Below are 17,623 nucleotides of genomic sequence, written 5' to 3'. Positions count from 1 at the left end.
ATCCGAAGAGTTTGCTGTTGCGCCCTTATATGACACACAAGAATTTCAAACACAATATAAATGGTGTAAGCCTTTTCATGAATAACAGCCTTAAAATATGCAATGTCTTCCGATTTAAAAAGGAAAAATTTTATTTTGCAACCCTCACTACATACAGTCAAGAATGACCATACTGTAATATACTGTGATCTGGTCTTATCTTTTAAAATAATTTGACAATTCCATTCCTTTTTTCTCTGTCTCCACATATATGCCTATTGATTACATCAATTTTAACAAGAAATCCTACTGATATACTAGGATAAAAACTACAGTTAACAGTGGGCTGCAACTTAAAAGCCACAAATAATTGAAGTCCAGATCATCCTGTTACATTCTAAGCTCTCCAATGAAAAGAAAAAATCCCTCAGTTTGCCAAATACTTTAAAATCTATCATTTACAACACTGTATTCGATATGCATTTCAGAGTGTTAATATATTTAAAACTGTCATAAAATTTTAGTTAATACAATGTCTGTGGTACACTTTTTTTTTTTTTTTTTTTACAGCTATGGCCAAACAAGATTTCTTCTCCACTACACTAACTGATTAGGAGAGTCACTTTCATTATTTGCATGACCTGAAAAAGGAAACTGAAAATCCTGCTTTGATAGCATTAACACTCTTTTTGAACTTGTAGGCTCCACTTGTGTGTGTGTACATCCTGGCACTGCCTTCAGCCAAGTTGAAAAAATGGTTTCCACATGCTCAAACTGTCTAAATATTTGCACTGCCATGAGCCAGAAAATAATTTTTATAACAGAGAAACTCCTGATCCCATGAGTAAGTCTATTATTTCAGAAAATATTCGAGGCTTAGCAAAAACATAAGGTCCTAATTAAATTATTCTCTTTAATTGGCACATAGTTCCTATTTTTGAACTTGATTCTAAAAAGTTGATTTTCAGTCATGGCTAAAAATGTTCCCAGGCTTATGTTTCTAAGAAATACATAAAAACAAAGCCCTTTCTAATACGTATACATACGGATAACATTGATAATGTTCTGTTAACATACTGTAGTTGATAACATTCTGCTAGTATTCATTACAAAATCCGTGGACTGCTAACACTGTATATTAAAGGGCCATATTTTCATATGGTTTGCAAAAATGCATTTGAAAATACAATTTGCATATGCAGACCCTTCCCATTTGCACAAACAAACGAGGCACTTGAACAGACAATTGCCCATTTGGGGCTAGATTTTGCCCTACATGACCTCATATGAATTGAGGGTGAGCTGATGGGCCACACAGCAGCTGGAGCCCCCAGATAGAATCCTGGCTGAAGTAACTGGAATTATTCCTAGGGGCTACCAGTCGCTCATTCTGGCAGGCCCATTGCATCCCAGTACCTTCCTCTGAGCAAGAAGGTGGAGGCAGATTCCAACCTTTACGGGAGTGACCAGAATGTGCACCTTTGAATTCACAAATTCATTTGTGTACACAAACAGATACACCAGATCATTTATGAGGGCCCTAAATGTCCCCAAGTACAATGAATTAAAGCCTAAATTTTCAAAAACAGTTCCAAATTTTAAGTTTCCTGAGGATCCATAAGTGAAAACCAGACTGTGAGCCTTAACCTTGAAATACAACTATTAGTTTGTGTTAATAGCTTGCCATTCTTTAGGTTTAGTTAAATAGTAATTGCCCTTTTTGGTTACGTGTTTCACTGAATGCAGCCATTGCTCTCCCTTCCCCTGTGACTCCAGCAAGGCACTATAATGAAAACCTAATAAAATACCTTCTTTTTATCTTTCAAACACACAAAAAGAAATGAGGAAGGTCTAATAAAAAACAAAAGGAAAGAAAAGATTGCAAAGGAAGGTAATAAATATAGATAATAAATAAATAATAAAAACAGCAGTGATTCTAAAAGCAACACTGAAAAAAAAAACCACTTCTATCTTTTTAAAACAAGAAAAATTAGATGGATTTCAGGAGCTTGTGAGTTCCATATTAGAAAACTCACACAACGAGAGTGACTTCAGACAATGTGTGTGTGTGGAGGGGAATCCTTAAAAAGCAGATGGCATCCAGAGACAAGATACCTGTCAGTACTAGGAATAAGTTTCAATTCAGTTAAACACACTCATAACTTTAAGCATATGAGTGGATTAAGTAATTGCATGCTTTGCTGAAGTAGGGACTTAAAAACCCATGGTGCTAAATGAATGACAACCAGCTACTCTATAGGCAGCCAATGAAAAGAATGCAGGACAGGCATAGTATGTTTGCTGAAGTCATAGAACTATATTTTAAATAGCAATGCCAGTATAAATATTATTATTATTATTATTATTATTATTATTATTATTATTATTATTATTATTAAAGCCTACGGAAAAGAGAAAATATATAACACCAGGGAGATAATTTAATTCTGACTAGTAAAATGTAAATATATCAGCAAAAATAATAATAAAAAAATCTCACTGCAACATAAGTCAATAAACTGGATGAAAAATGAGATTTTGCTAGGAGGGATGAAAGAGGCATTGTGAAATGACAGTTATCCATCAGTTAAAGAAAAACACTGATAGGTTTGAATGCAACTCATTTAACCCCACCCCCACCTTGAAAAAAAGACAGTGACTAAAACCAAAGATCTTAAAGCACAGCTAATATAAAGATGAGGGGAGCTATTAGTCAGGGCTGAATTAAGACACAGGCCTCCCTGCCTTGGACCACAGCGCCTAGTATCAGGTAGTGACGGCAGAATCTGTTTTAATTTTAAAAAAGTAACCTCCCAAAGTTGTAAAAACCAAAAACTTTAAAAAGGAATCTGAGCATAGCCAAAACAACATCTGTCTGATTCTACAGACAGTCTGGAACAATAGCTCTGAGAGAAGAGGTGAACTGCTGCATGTATCTCAATGAGGTGTTAATTTCATGACACACTGCCTGGGGGCCCCCATCAATACCACCCCAGGAGAGGATTCTGTGTGACAGGAGGAGAAGCATGCAGGGGACTCGGCCCACTAAGCATGTATGCCCTGGTTGCTGGGGAAAATACGGGTGGCATACACTTCTGCCAGCCTGCCTATGTATAGGGAGATGGGACTGCTCCTGTTGCTGCTTCTGGGTGAGCCCTTGCTGCTGACCCATCTTTCTAGCCTGGAATGTGTCACCCCTTGCCATTGCCACTATAGGGAGGGACAAGGCCAAATTGCAGAGGGTCTCATATTGTGGTGTTCTTAGAGACCCAGATTGCCTTAATCTGGCCCTGATAGTGGTTAAAGTGGTGTAGAATGTGAAGAACCTCAGGAATCTATGGAACATGGAAAAACCCAGCAGAAGTGATGGGGAGAAAAGCATCAGACTCTCTCTAAGAGTATATAAAATCCATAGAGTTCTAAGAACTCTGTCACCCTATATGATTTCAATAACTCCATTAGAAGTCACCTGTTTCCTATTGGATTTGTTAGAGCTTCAGCAGTGGCTCTACCTGGAATTAATTTAGGCAAACAGTGCTCTCTTTTTAGGAATTTTCTTTATATACAATGAATAATAATTCAGCTTATTATGTAACATTTGCTGAACCAGATCCTGCCACTAGTATGCACTGTGGTTCTTCTGCGATTACTGTTATTCTTGGGAGCATGAATCATGTTAAATATATGCTTCCCTTTGTGACCCAGGGACCTCTTTGTGCCAACTGGCAGAGCTCACAGAAGGTTTATAGGATTTTACAGGAATCCTCGAGGTCAGATATAGATGTAATAGTTCATCAAAGGATGACATGTGAGATCTCCACTGAGAGCCAGTAGCGCACTAGTCATCATAATCATTTCTAAATGTCAGTATGGATAATATTTAAGAAGTTAATTTGTCTACACTTAATTAGGTTCTTAAGGTCTTGGAGTCAAGAAAGGTCACCAGGAGGTGATGTCTCTTGGACATGTTCCTTTCAGGCAGGAGGTAACAGACACCCACCTCCCTGTTTCATCATATGTGTATTGTCTGCCACACCATGAAGACCTATTTGTATACCAAGCCAGGTGCCAGTCAAGAAATTGTGAAATCTACATGAAAGAGAAAAATTTCAGGAAGAAACTAAAACAGGAGGGGGTTATCCTGTTTATAAATGAAAATAAAGGATAGAACGTGTATAACTTGGAAGGCAAAGGAACACACTGGATCCTTCATCAGGGAAGCAAGCTGAGAGCATGCTTGTCTCATGAAAGGAGGATCACAGCCAAGTCTGGTTAAAAAGTGCTGCAAGGATTTTGGATGAGCCAATCTCTAAAAGACATGAGAGTAACTAGGTAATTAAGTTTAGGATCAAGAATGTGTGTTATAATTTTGTTTTCTATGTAACCATTTGTTTCCAATACTTTCATTACTTGAATCTCCATGCTTTGAAAAATAAACTAATGAAACTTTATACTTTAAATCACTGTAAATATGTCTAAGTGCTGTGTGTTAAGTGGAACAGTGATCGGAAGTAGAACTGGGAAGCTGTACTGTTTCTTTGGAAGTAGTGAATCAGAATACTGTGAGTGTTCAGTGGACCAGAGGCTGGACACTCCAAGGAGACACTCAGAGGGCTTGAGGGTTCGACTGTGATTATGGTAAATAAAATGTGTTACTGTGTTACTAGCCTATCGCTAATACATCAGAAACAATATTTATAGTTTTCACATTTTCTATTCCACTTGGCTTAATAAATGTGTTAATTACATGAGGGCAGAGTATGCACTGAAATAATAAAACACTGTGGTTAAAATATTAAAAACTGTTGGCTTTTTGAGCTGCTAAAATCCATCATAATTATATAGCAAATAATGGCAGACATCAATAAGATATGATGTTCAGTTGAATTGAAGTTGAGGGTGGTCAATGCCTATTAGAAGGAGGTCCTTACTATTTATAGTTTACAATGATGCTTGCTGAATTTCTGATCTTTTAGTGAACCATCTTTGATAGACCTGATATAAGGTTATGTAGTAAACCTTATTCATTCAAAAAACTGTTTAGGATATACCATAAACAGTGGAAAATGTGATGCTTGCTACTATTAGGTGATAAAACACTATTATGCAATTTTCAGTTATTGCAAAACACAACACTTTGCTAAAGCACAATTGTGTCTCATGCTTTCTATGCCAAGCTCTTTCACCTCACAATCTTAAATTTTGAAAAGATAAACCCTTGAAGAGCAATTAGCTGAAGTTAATTAAGAGCTGTTTGAAAAATAATCTAGGTTAAAGTTTCTGCCAGGTAGATTTTCTCCAAGAGGAATTTTATCTTGTGAGACATAGATATGACAACTGTTGAGTGACGAAGCAGGTTCCAAAATTTCTCCTTTTACTCATAGCTTTTCAGTCATTTCTACTGTTTTATTCATACCTTTCCCAGGCAATTGCTTTCAAGAAGTGAAGGAAATCCAAATGTGGTATTTAACTAATAAAGGCCATATCTTTTGAAAGAACATTTTCCTTTATAACCTTTGTAAAGATAGACGTCTCTGATGACTTCTGCTTTTTTTAAGTCAGAATGTCACTATGTGGGAGGCAATGGCATGATTGCTGACTCTGGCACCTTGGGATTGTATGCAAGGGCTAACCCCTGACTTGTAAAGCTAAAGGTAAGGACCTAGAAGGTGCCATAACAGCTTGTCCACTCTTCTTACTGTGAAACTGACCAACTAATTAAGGTCTCTCTAACATTAGGAATCTTCTGCCTCACCTTTCTCATTGTGTGAAATATTGGACAATAAAAAATAAACAAGGAAAAGCGCAAGATAGAAGTATAGCAGAATTTAAAGCTATCTACTGACATTCTAGCTTCTAAAAAAATAGGTTGCTCCACAAAAGGTCCAATTCTGCAGTGCTTTCTCAAGCAAAATATCTAGTAAAGTCAATGGGAGTTTGTCATAAACAGATAGCTAAGGGTTAATGTCTCTTTCACCTGAAGCACCTGACCAGAGGACCAATCAGGAAACCGGATTTTTTCAACTCTGGGTGGAGGGAAGTTTGTGTCTAAGTCTTTGTCTGTCTGCCTGCTTTCTCTGAGCTTTGGAGAAGTAGTTCTGCTTTCTAATCTTCTGTTTCTAAGTGTAAGGACAAAGAGATCAGATAGTAAGTTATATGGTTTCTTTTCTTTGGTATTTGCATGAATATAAGTGCTGGAGTGCTTTGATTTGTATTCTTTTTGAATAAGGCTGTTTATTCAATATTCTTTTAAGCAATTGACCCTGTATTTCATCACCTTAATACAGAGAGATCATTTGTATGTATTTTTCTTTCTTTTTATATAAAGCTTTCTTTTAAGACCTGTTGGAGTTTTTCTTTACTTCAGGGAAATTGAGTCTGTACTCACCAGGGAATTGGTGGGAGGAAGAAATCAGGGGAGATCTGTGTGTGTTGGATTTGTTAGCCTGATTTTGCATTCCCTCTGGGTGAAGAGGAAAGTACTTTTTGTTTCCAGGACTGGGAACGGAGAGGGAGAGTCACTCTGTTTGGATTCACAGAGCTTGTGTCTGTGTATCTCTCCAGGAGCACCTGGAGGGGGGAAGGGAAAAAGGATTATTTCCCTTTTGTTGTGAGACTCAAGGGATTTGGGTCTTGGGGTCCCCAGGGAAGGTTTTTCAGGGGGACCAGAGTGCCCCAAAACACTCTAATTTTTTGGGTGGTGGCAGCAAGTACCAGGTCCAAGCTGGTAACTAAGCTTGGAGGTTTTCATGCTAACCCCCATATTTTGGACGCTAAGGTCCAAATCTGGGACTAAGGTTATGATAGAGTTTTACTAGGATTAGGGCTAAATAAGCCAAGTGATCATAAGGTCAATGGACACTGAAAATACTTTCTTGCATGCTATTTATGTTGACGTGCATATTGATGTAATTTAATCTGTTTAGATTTTAGACCACACCCACCCACCTACCTCACCTCGGTAGCTGAGGAGCACATACTGCATATCAAAAACATAGCTTAAAATGACGTAAACCTGAGAGGATTTTCTCTGAAGTGATAACAGAGTGCATTACCTTTTTTCAGCTTATACTAGCTGCTAATGAATTAGAAAGTGAAGGTCTTACAAGGGCTGCGTATACAATAATGGAGTTATATTACTCAGCAAATCCCCACTCTTACCAAGTTTTCTCCCCACATTATCCCCCTGGAAATCTAAATAGTAGCACTGACATGGCATATTAGTAACTCTCTCTCTCCCCAAAACCATGTTTAGTTGCCTGTGGTTAGTTTACTGGACTACATGTAACTTCTTAAAATTGGTCTTTGTATAAGCTGCTACTGACCATTAAAATAAAATTAGGAGGCCTGCCTAGTTATCTGCTGCAAAATCATCACTTCAAGTCTGATTCAGCATTTCTTCTGTACTCCAGATTCCCACTGAAAGCAATAAAAGATTTATTTATTTAAGGAATCCAGGATGATGTTCTATATATTTTGTTAAGGGGCCATAATTCTGCACAATGAGGAGAAAAGTAACTTGGAAGAGAGGTGCAACAGGTTAAAAAAGGTGTTCGGAGTGATAAACAGAAAATGTCTCTTTATTCTGTTAGTACACTCCAGCATTACCAAAATTAATACAAGACACTGAAAATGGGACACAGACTTCTTATATGATAGAAGAATTTTGTGTTTAAATTCTTCTAAAACTAATAATATTTAGTTTCTTTCCATTTCTCTCTACAATAAAATTATACATTCTTCATACAGAATCCCTTAAGGTCCCAAAGACTAATGCGAAACCACTATGTATATTTTAGTAGTAACCTTTAATTTAGGCCAACAGAACTGAAAGGCTAGGATAGTCACATTTTTCAACTGTTTGATTCTCAGAAGAACCCTAATATCTAATCATTTCCCTTCCTTAATGAGGTAATTGTAAAGAGATCTGCAAAAGAGAAAACATCAGATTTTTATACAATAGCTTCAGTTTCTCTTTAATTTATTCTTGACTTAGAGCCATTTGTGTTTGAAGTCAATATTAACCTTTATCTGAGCAAATCTTGATTTTATTCATTTATTCTGAAGTGTTAAGAAGGATATTCCAGGCTTACCAGACCAGCTAAAGTTTTAGGGTGAAATCCACAAAGCTAATTAGGTGCCTAAGTCCTCTACTGTAAGCCACACAACTCCTGCTGAACTCTGTAGGTGCCTAAACTCATTTGGTGCCTAAGGTTTTTCCCCTGGGCAAATGCATTGCTGCCTAATTCTAGGTATCTGGACACCTATCACCTCCTAAGCCACAGAATGATTCATGAACCAGGACGACAGTCGTTCATTTACCTAACTTGCTCCAGGAGCTAAATCTGGTTAGCAGGGCTGCCTGGCGAGGGGTGGGGGGCAAGTGGGGCAATTTTCCCCAGGCCCCCATGAGAATATAGTATTCTATAGTATTGCAACTTTTTTTATGGAAGGGGCCCTGAAATTGCTTTGCCCCAGGCCCCCTGAATCCTCTGGGCAGCCCTGCTGGGTAGCGCCCACTGGGCACACCAACTGGTGGACTGGGCCCTATTCAAAGGCTGTCCAGAAGAGGAATAGGAGGTGATGGTGGTGCTGCCACCCACCTTATAACCTTTAGACTAGTGGTTAGAGTGCTCACCTGGGATGTGTGAAACTTGGTGGGTGTCCTAACAAGGGGACTACAGAGTCATTCCCACTCTATCTCCCCAATCACTCTTTACTGATTTAACCAGAGTGCTTCAACAGGAGAGACTGAGGGAGCCCCAGATCAGAACATCCCATAGTTCAGTAGTCAAAGCACTCTCTTGAGAGGTTGGACTTCCCTGTTCAAATCCTCCCCCCACCCCCGCCAGGAAGGGGGGAATAGAATGCAGGGCCGGCTTTATTAACTGCGGGGCCTGATTTGAATATGCGGCAGCAGACTGGGTCTTCTGCGGCACCGAAGGACCCCCCCCCCCACCACCAAAATGCCGCCGAAGACCCTGGAACGGACCGCTGGTGGGTGAGTAAAGAAAAAAAATTAAAAAGGTGTCTAAGGCACGGGCCCCGATTCCTGGAATTGGGCGAATTGGCCTAAAGTCGGCCCTGATTGAGTGTGGGTATCACATATCCCAGGTGAGTATTTTAACCACTGGACCAAAAGTTATAAAGTTGGACACAACCGTCACCTCCTCCTCTATGCTGATACCTAAATTATTCTTGCAAGAAACTATGTAGGCACTTAAGTCTGGAAAGAGATTCCTGTTCGTGGGTCTGTAGCAGAGCTAGGTGTCTCACTGTAGCCTGGACTTAGAAGCCTATCTCCGAGAAAGGGCCACCCTTTAGCACATTATCATCTTCCATTGGCTAGTGTAGGCAGGGAGCCACCTAGCATGCTGGCTTTTGTGGATCACATTCAAAGATGCCCTTCTCTCCCCATTAGGGAGAGCCTCACTAGGCTTTGTGAATCAGACCTGTTCCTATGAATTTTCTATGCACCTAAGGTGCTCAGCATTGCAACACCTAACTACCTTCATGGATTCCATCCCTCGAATCTAAACATATAGAAGTCTGTCTATTAAGCACAGGATGTTGACCAAGTGGGAATTGTTGCAGCTCCTGTTTCTATTTGTTAGCATCTTTATTATTTAAAACATTTTAAAATGATTAAAAACTAGTCAAGTTCTAGAAGGAATACTTTAAGGTAGTATTTTGGATTGAAACATTACTCCATAACAAAGTAACTGTATCATTAAAAAACTACTCTACTTTCTCCTCTTCAACCTTTTTCTTTTACAGAACATATTTTATTTCGTAAGGTTTCAAAAACTCAGGACTGTTTGAAAATATCCCCAAATATATCAATAATTTCTATTGCAGTAATATCTTTGTTATCAAGTTTTTTTAATCAGTTTAGAATTTACATACATTATTTCCTACCTTAAAATATTTCATGACAACTGTTTGCCAACCACTTTTAAAATTAAACTCTTTAGATTAAAGCATTATACTATATTTCTTTTATTTCCTGTCAGACATTTCACTTCCTATGTTATAGTATTATGTGATAAAAAGTGTATGTTTTAAAAAAATTCTTGATTTGATTTCAATGAAAAACATGGGGTGCAGGCAATACATTGAGATTAAAGCCAAAAATCATTAGTTGTCACTTACTTTGCTTTTGCTTCTGCATCTTCATAGGCCTTGTTGGAAACATCATCCAGACCTCCAATCAAATGTTTGAAAGAGCTGTAAGAATAAAGTGACATTTCTAAGATATGACTTTTCTAATATGGAATTAAAACACCAAAATCATGTTTATTCAACAGCATGTCATCTTGACCTTGATCTATCAAGGACAGATATGATCAACAGAAGCTGGGAAAGGACACAAAGAGAAAGGAGTAGAGAACTAACATTCTCACCTCACATTTCATTTTCAAAACATTTTCATAGATGTTTAATAAATTAAAAGTGAGGCCCAATCCTATTCCTCAAGCTATTATAGGGAACGATCAAATTGAACTCAGTGGCAAAACTCCCACTGACTGCAGTGGTGCAGGGACAGGCCTCAACAGCAAAGTTCCCCAGGAAGAATGAAACTGTCACCCTTGATGGTGAATCCCAGAATAGCACAGAGCATCGCTTTCTCAGCAATCATTCCAAGGCTTTGAATGACCAAATTTCACTGCCTTCTAAGTGAAGTAGAAGATTCATTTATTTATGTCTTATCTTTCTCACAATTGCCAGGAAAACAGCAATGAAGAATGTAGGTGGTGGAAGAAGAGGAAAAAGAGAAGACAGAAATGAAAGGCCAGACAGAAGAGAAGATAGGGTGACCAGGTAGCAAATGTGAAAAATAGGGACAGGGGATGGGGGGTAATAGGAGCCCATATAAAAAAGCCCCAAATATCAGGACTGTCCCTATAAAATCGAGACATCTGGTCACTCTAAGAGAAGGATAAGAAAGAGAGAATAAAAGAATCTCTCTCTCATACCCACAATAGTCCCAATTGCCTTAGGGAAGCAGAGAGGGAAAATATAATTATTTTGGTTAAGATTGCTTTACAAAACACTCAGGGTGAAATCCTGGCTCCACTGAAGTCAATGAAATTTTTTCTATTTACTTTAGTGGGGCCAGGATTTCTCTCTCAGGTTCTGTGGTGATGAATGAGATATAAACACCTATATATGATACGACAAGACAGATTTATCAAAGTGTCTGATAGTTTGAGTTCTGCTATCTTCTGTAAATATTCTGAGTGGCTTCAGCACACCTATACCATTTTATTCTGTTTCAAGTCCTACTAGACATTCAGGCAGATGCTGAGTGTAGCTTCAGCTCCAGCCTGTTTAGTGGCCGGAAGATAGACATTTCAAATGAAGATTTTACTTTTTATGGACAGTTCATATACATCAGGCTTATCTGTGACCCAGAAGTAAACATATTTCATTCCAAATTAACTGGCAAACAGCAAAAGCAACGATGTGTTGCAAACCCAGCCCTTGTGATCATTTACTCAATACCGAGACTCTAGGGCTAGAAAGACTGAGCTAGCCGGCACACTAACTTTTTCCAATATATTTTAAAGGTTCTTCAATCCAGTAAACCTTCAAGAGACCAGATGACTCTGAGACCAGATAAAATGACTTTAATAAATGGGAGGATGGGGGGAGCATACATCTTAACTTTCTGGAAACCAGAAATGCCTTAGCTCATGTATTGGTCTGGCAAAATGAGGAAGTGCTGCCATCCTAGGAGACAGGCTTACAGATTTGATGATTTGGGTGTTTGCCCTGGTAAAACAGTTCCACTGCATAATAGTCTAAAACAAAATAAATCTCCAAAGGACAAGAAACTTCTCTATTATTATTATTTATTATTATTCGTGCCTAGAAGCTTCAACCAAGATCACAGTCCTTTTCCCCTAGGCACTGCACATAGTAAAAGACTATGAAATTACAAAAAGAGTGGGAGAAAGTGCAATTGTCCCCACTCTACATATGGGGAACTGAGGCACAGAGAGATACTATGATCACACAGCAAGCATTGGGTAAATATGAGAATTGAATCCAGATCTCCGAAGTGCCATTTAAGTTCCTTACCCATGAAAAATGGGAACTTAAAAGAGTGGTTTGCTGAATAGGTTTGGATTTAAGCACATGCTATGGTTAATTACATGCTGGAAAGAGGATATTCTTTCATGCTAATCAATAAAAAGAAATAACTGACTAGAGTTTGCTCTTTGCAGATTTAGTATTTTGAAAACCTACCAAAAAAAGTCTAATATAAAGTGATTTTGGCCATATTTTGCTCATAATTTCTATAAAATGTTAGGCAAAAAGGTCATAATAATGAGGGCTATTTATATCTGCATATGTAGTGCTAAATTACCATCAGCTTTCATTTAGGTATGGCCTTTTATGTAATAATAATCATGATTATGACTGAAATATCACACAAACATACACACAACACAACTCTTAAGGTTTGACACTTTGTTGATGTCATAATTTTTGAAATTACATGACATACGCCACCATTTACATGCAGCTTGGTAAAAGCAATAGGAAACTAAAAACTAAAATGAAAGACTATCTTTGAGCTTCCATGAAAATGATGTCCTTTTAAGGATTTTTCCATGGTAGGGCTATAATTGTAGCCATAAGCTATGTTTGTGATTAAGGAGCTGATTACTCAATAGTGTTTCGAAAATATATATAAATTTGTACCATGATTTAGCCATATCCAGGGTTGTCTTTGGCAAAGAAACCTGGCCATGTGCATGGCTGCAAACTCTGATCTAGGTAACAGTGAAATCAAAATATATACACAAAATATGCTCATTGACAAACACCTTATTAAACCTTCAGGCTCTAAATCTCGATCTCATGGGCGATTTGTACAGTACATTCACTTCTATAAAGATCTGGATGTAAGGTTAGTCAAAGGACAAAAAGCTAAAGCTACAGTGAGCAAAACTCATCCATAATCTAACCCTGTGGCATACACAGAGGCAACTCCTGACCCATTGGCATTACTGCTAGTGAAACGTACCAATCAGCCAGATGTCTCTGGAAGAATACCTTTCACAGCTTAGCATCTGTTTCTTGTGAGTTCCAACTATATTTTATTTGGAGTTATGAGCACTGGCCAAATCCGTGAAAGAAGATGACAAGGAGAAAGAAGAGATGAGTTTATGTATATTACTGTTTGCTTGTACCACCTACAAATATGTAATCAATAAGGAGCAAGAAGGAAGTGCTGTTGTAATGTCCCTGGTATTCTGTAATGCCCCATATATTTTGTAATGCCCCTGGTATTTTGACAACTGCCAGAGGCTTAAAATAATAGCCTAGATATTCTTGAACGTGGTTATGAAAATTATTTTTACAATGTTTATGAATAAGTGTTCCCACAGTGAAACAGCATGTAACAGAATAATAAGAAAATTTAAAAGTATTACAAAAATTAGTCTGTTATTATTAATATTCTATTTAATATTCAAACAATGCATGCTTATGACACAGCTTGATCCTAAGGTCCAGATGAATAATCTCTTTTTCTTCCATTCCAACCTTCCATCACTGCCCCAGGATTTCAGCAATGCACCAGGATACTTATAGCATTTTCCATCTTCTCCTTTTAACCAATTGTCTCCATGAACATATCTCACCTCAGCTTCAGGTTTCCTGAAAGCTGTGAGAGGAATGGGCTTGAAAGGGCCTAGTGGAATATCATTACTTATTAATAAAACAAACTTCACAAGAATGTTTAATCCTAAACCACAGCCTATATAAGATCAATGGTGCTAGGACAGTACCAAATCTGTTTTACTTTCTATCAGGCTTCAGCTGTGAGTCAAACAACTCATCATATAGAGAAATGATACAGCCACTCTTGCTGAAATCCACAAATTCACAGCCATTCCATCACAAGTTAAACAAAGGCTTTGGGTAAGGAGAAATCTGTAAAATCAAAAACATAATACCACCTCCCCATTCCTCTAAGCATTTACATGCAGAAAGCAGCACATTTGGGCTCAGTTGCTGCATTGTAAAATTGCTGTGGAGGGGACAGCATCGTCATCATGTGCTCCTGAATGCACTGTGTCTCAGTTGAGAAGTGTGAATGTGCCACTAAGTGGGGCCAGATCTACAGGCTGGCAGAAAGGGAAGGTCATAAGCTCACCCCCTTGTAGGATATGTTGCACCAACCTCTCATTCCCAAAGCAGGGGCTCAAATGTGGTAGTATGCTTTCTGTACCCTCTCCCTCCTCTCAGACAATGGTGTTTTCTTTCTTTTTTTTTTTGGTAACATATTCTGTACTCCCACTGCTGATGATATTTGTGTTCGAATATGAACTTTCAATCCAGGACACAGCAGTAGAAACAGGAGAGACATATAAATGCGTTTATAATATCAAAGTTTCAACAAAAATGATTGAGATAATTCAAATGACCTTATAGCAGAGTCTACTAAAGAAAAAGATGGCCAGTGTAGGAGACATGTCCTGCTTAAATATAAATATGTCATGATACTGTATCTAAGTGTGTTAGGAAATCAATGAAAATAGATTTATGCTTAAATTTGATATCATGTGTTTGAGAGTTCTCATTGTCACAATCTTCTTTTTGAAGAAAACAGTGCATAACTCAAAATTTCAGTAACAGTGGCTCTCATTGCCTAGAAGTTCAACTTTGTTCTTAAGCTATTTTGTTCTTTGATTTTCACAGGCGTGTGTATGGATTTGATTGTGATGGGAGTTCCAATAATTGAGCTGCTGAGTTCTTAAAATTCCAAAAGAAAGGGAATACTATTCGCTCAGAACAGGGTCATCTGACAAGTCTTTGCCAGGACTCCTCCTTTCTACTCAGAGTTTGTCTTCATGCAGCCAATTCTTTTGGTCAGTCTTCCTGGTTGTGGTCATCCCATCCACAAGAAAGCTCATCCAGGCAGCAAGCTGTCTCAGACTCCTGGCCAAGAACTCTGCTCTCCTTCCTGGTCAGCCTTAAATTGAGTGGGGCTTCCTTTATATAATTCCCCTTTGCACACCTGATATCTGTTACAGGTGTAGCAGAGTGAATCCAGTTGGGTCCATTGGCCTTCATTAATCCCTTCCTTGCCAGAGCGATACCCCGTATGCCCCATCACAATCAGGGTCTCACTGATAACAGCCTTTGAACTATTTAAGGTGTGTTTTGTTAAGACATTTTGCTGAAACTAGCATGAGTAATTGAAGAAGACAGTGAAGAGAAACTGAAAAATTTAACTATTCTCTTTGCTTCTTCAGATTCAGAAGAGTAAAATCAATAGATTAACATGTACATCAGCAGCTAAAGTATTAGAGCTAATAGCTTTTATTGGACCAATTTCTGTTGGTGAGAGAGACAGCAAAAGTTGGTCCAATAAGAGATATTATCTCACCCACCTTGTCTCTCTAATATCTTGGGACTGACATGGCTACAACTACACTGCATATGTGTTACAATTGCTCTGTTATACTAGTCACTTCGTACCAGATTTGTAAAGATATTTGGGCACATAAAGATCAGGTAGGTGACTAGTGGGATTTTCAAAAGTGCCTTGGAGCCTAACCCCCATTGCTTTTGAAATTCCCACTAGGCACTTATCTGAATCTTCAAGCATCCAAATACCTTTACAAATCCGGCCCTCAGTCAGTCAAATGCTTAAGCCTGCCAGTCATTTGGTTAAAGGGCTGACAACAAGGATGAAGCATTTGACTAAATGCTTAACATTGCTCAGTGAATTAACCAACAAAAGGAATAACGGTATTACACTTTATTGCATGCTGTCAAATGCAAGGGAACATTTATCATTCTGTAACTGCAGCCGCCATGCAGCATTGCATCATGAACAGGCTACTTTACAAGTAGCTGTGACTCACATTTTATTGGCTGTCATATTACAGCTTTGAAGCATTTACACCTGTTGATTTTGCACTTCTTTTACCCTGAACATTTATATTTAGTTCATCTTGGGACACTAGAAAAACATCATTACAAGTGTAAATGCAAATGTCATAAAAATGGCAAATATAAATAAAATATGGGTTTCATCAGAGCTTTCAAACCCCTACATGCAGAAGAAACCTGAGACTCATGCCCATCGCTATAAATATTTTTTGCTCAGCTTTTGGGGGCAAATGCCAAAATTCCCGCGCAGTATACCTGATGGGCAATATATTTGGCCAAATTTGGGTGGATATTTACAAGGATACCAAAAAATATTTTTCTGACTACAGTATAACCCCTCTAACAAATTTCTAGTCCCTGCTCCAAAGCAAGGAAGTGCTAGAGTTTCTCAATAAATCTCATAAGAATTCAACATTGGCAAAACAATATATTTTTCCGTTACTTGTTTCTGGAGATGGCTAAACATTGTTGCTGGAACTTTCCATTACAATTCAGTTTGAGGCAGATGCATGAAAAATTTCAGCCCAAATGGTTAAAGTTTAGCAATGTAATAAGCTACTGAAAAGAGGGTCTTCTAATGGAAATTGTCAGGCAACTTAATTCTAGGCATCACTGCCAGCTCTGTCCATAACAGTGGGCACAGTATCAGCTATTATAGGTGAAGTGGAGTCCCAATTTCCACTGACACCTCCCTTCTTGTTGCTCACATTTTCAAACAAATTCCTTTCAGGCTTAATGTTTTAATGTTTAGTTCAGCCCAAAGGTAAATATTCTTGAAAAGTCTGAACAAAACTGGTGCCTGGATTCAGAGTTACTTGAATGTGAACTCAGTAATTGCACAGTATTTATCAACAGTTATCAGACTGCAGCACCTGAAATAGCCAAATAATTTCCTGTTCTATAGGTATAGATAAATGCAGGGTTACCATATACACCACAGTATAGTAGTTGTTAGTAAATGTTGACTTTTTAAATGGCAACCCTCATATTTTCTAGTCAGAAATTCTGCATGTGGATAACTAAAAAATGACTGAAATTAGAAAAAATGGAAATGTAGAACAATACTGGTGACTTTGGAAGCAGAGGCAACAATATAGATATAATATAGATATTATAACAATATCACATGCATCTGAGGAAGTGGGTATTCACCCATGAAAGCTCATGCTCCAAACGTCTATAAGGTGCCACAGGATTCTTTGCTGCTTTTACAGATCCAGACTAACACGGCTACCCCTCTGATACTATAACAATATAGACAACTATAATCCAGGGAAAAATGAAATATATGATGTATCTTCTAAAATTAAAGTGCTGCTTGAATAATATATAAGATGAGACAAAATCCTCTAGGTATTAATGCAAACAGTTAACCAGGGCTTTAAATATGTACTTTACACACTTCAAAATAGATTTTTCACTGTACTAAAATAAGCTTCTATACTTACCATTGCATATATAAAATAATCAATTAAAAGCCAATAACAGCTACACTGACAACAAAATCAGACTCTCTAGGGCCACAGAACAGTTATGCTTGCCTTGAGCTATAAATAGCATTATGCAACTACTCTTCTCTTAATTGCAGAACATTGCTAGGAATCCCCGTATACACTGTGGATTAACTACTGTCTTAGAAGTTTAAATTTAAATTTTTGATTTCTTACTAGTTCAGGAATATTTTAATAGTGAAATGAAAACATATTAGACTGGAAAATGACCAACAGGT

The 17,623-nt window shown here is 37.9% G+C and overlaps 1 protein-coding gene across 3 annotated transcripts in view; it reads right to left on the bottom strand.

Annotated features, from left to right (window-relative positions):
* PRKG1 (protein kinase cGMP-dependent 1) overlaps positions 1-17,623 on the bottom strand; it is a 925,871-nt gene that overhangs the window by 112,774 nt on the left and 795,474 nt on the right. For all 3 annotated transcript variants that reach the window (XM_030570100.1, XM_030570099.1, XM_030570101.1), the window contains one exon: positions 10,132-10,206. In XM_030570100.1, the coding sequence (XP_030425960.1) occupies positions 10,132-10,206 (75 nt within the window). The remainder of the gene's footprint in view (positions 1-10,131; positions 10,207-17,623) is intronic.

Source organism: Gopherus evgoodei, chromosome 7, assembly GCF_007399415.2.
Source record: "Gopherus evgoodei ecotype Sinaloan lineage chromosome 7, rGopEvg1_v1.p, whole genome shotgun sequence".
Classification (NCBI taxonomy): domain Eukaryota; kingdom Metazoa; phylum Chordata; order Testudines; family Testudinidae; genus Gopherus; species Gopherus evgoodei.
The sequence above is the reverse complement of the archived record's forward strand: the minus strand, read 5'-3'. Positions and strand labels throughout refer to the sequence as shown.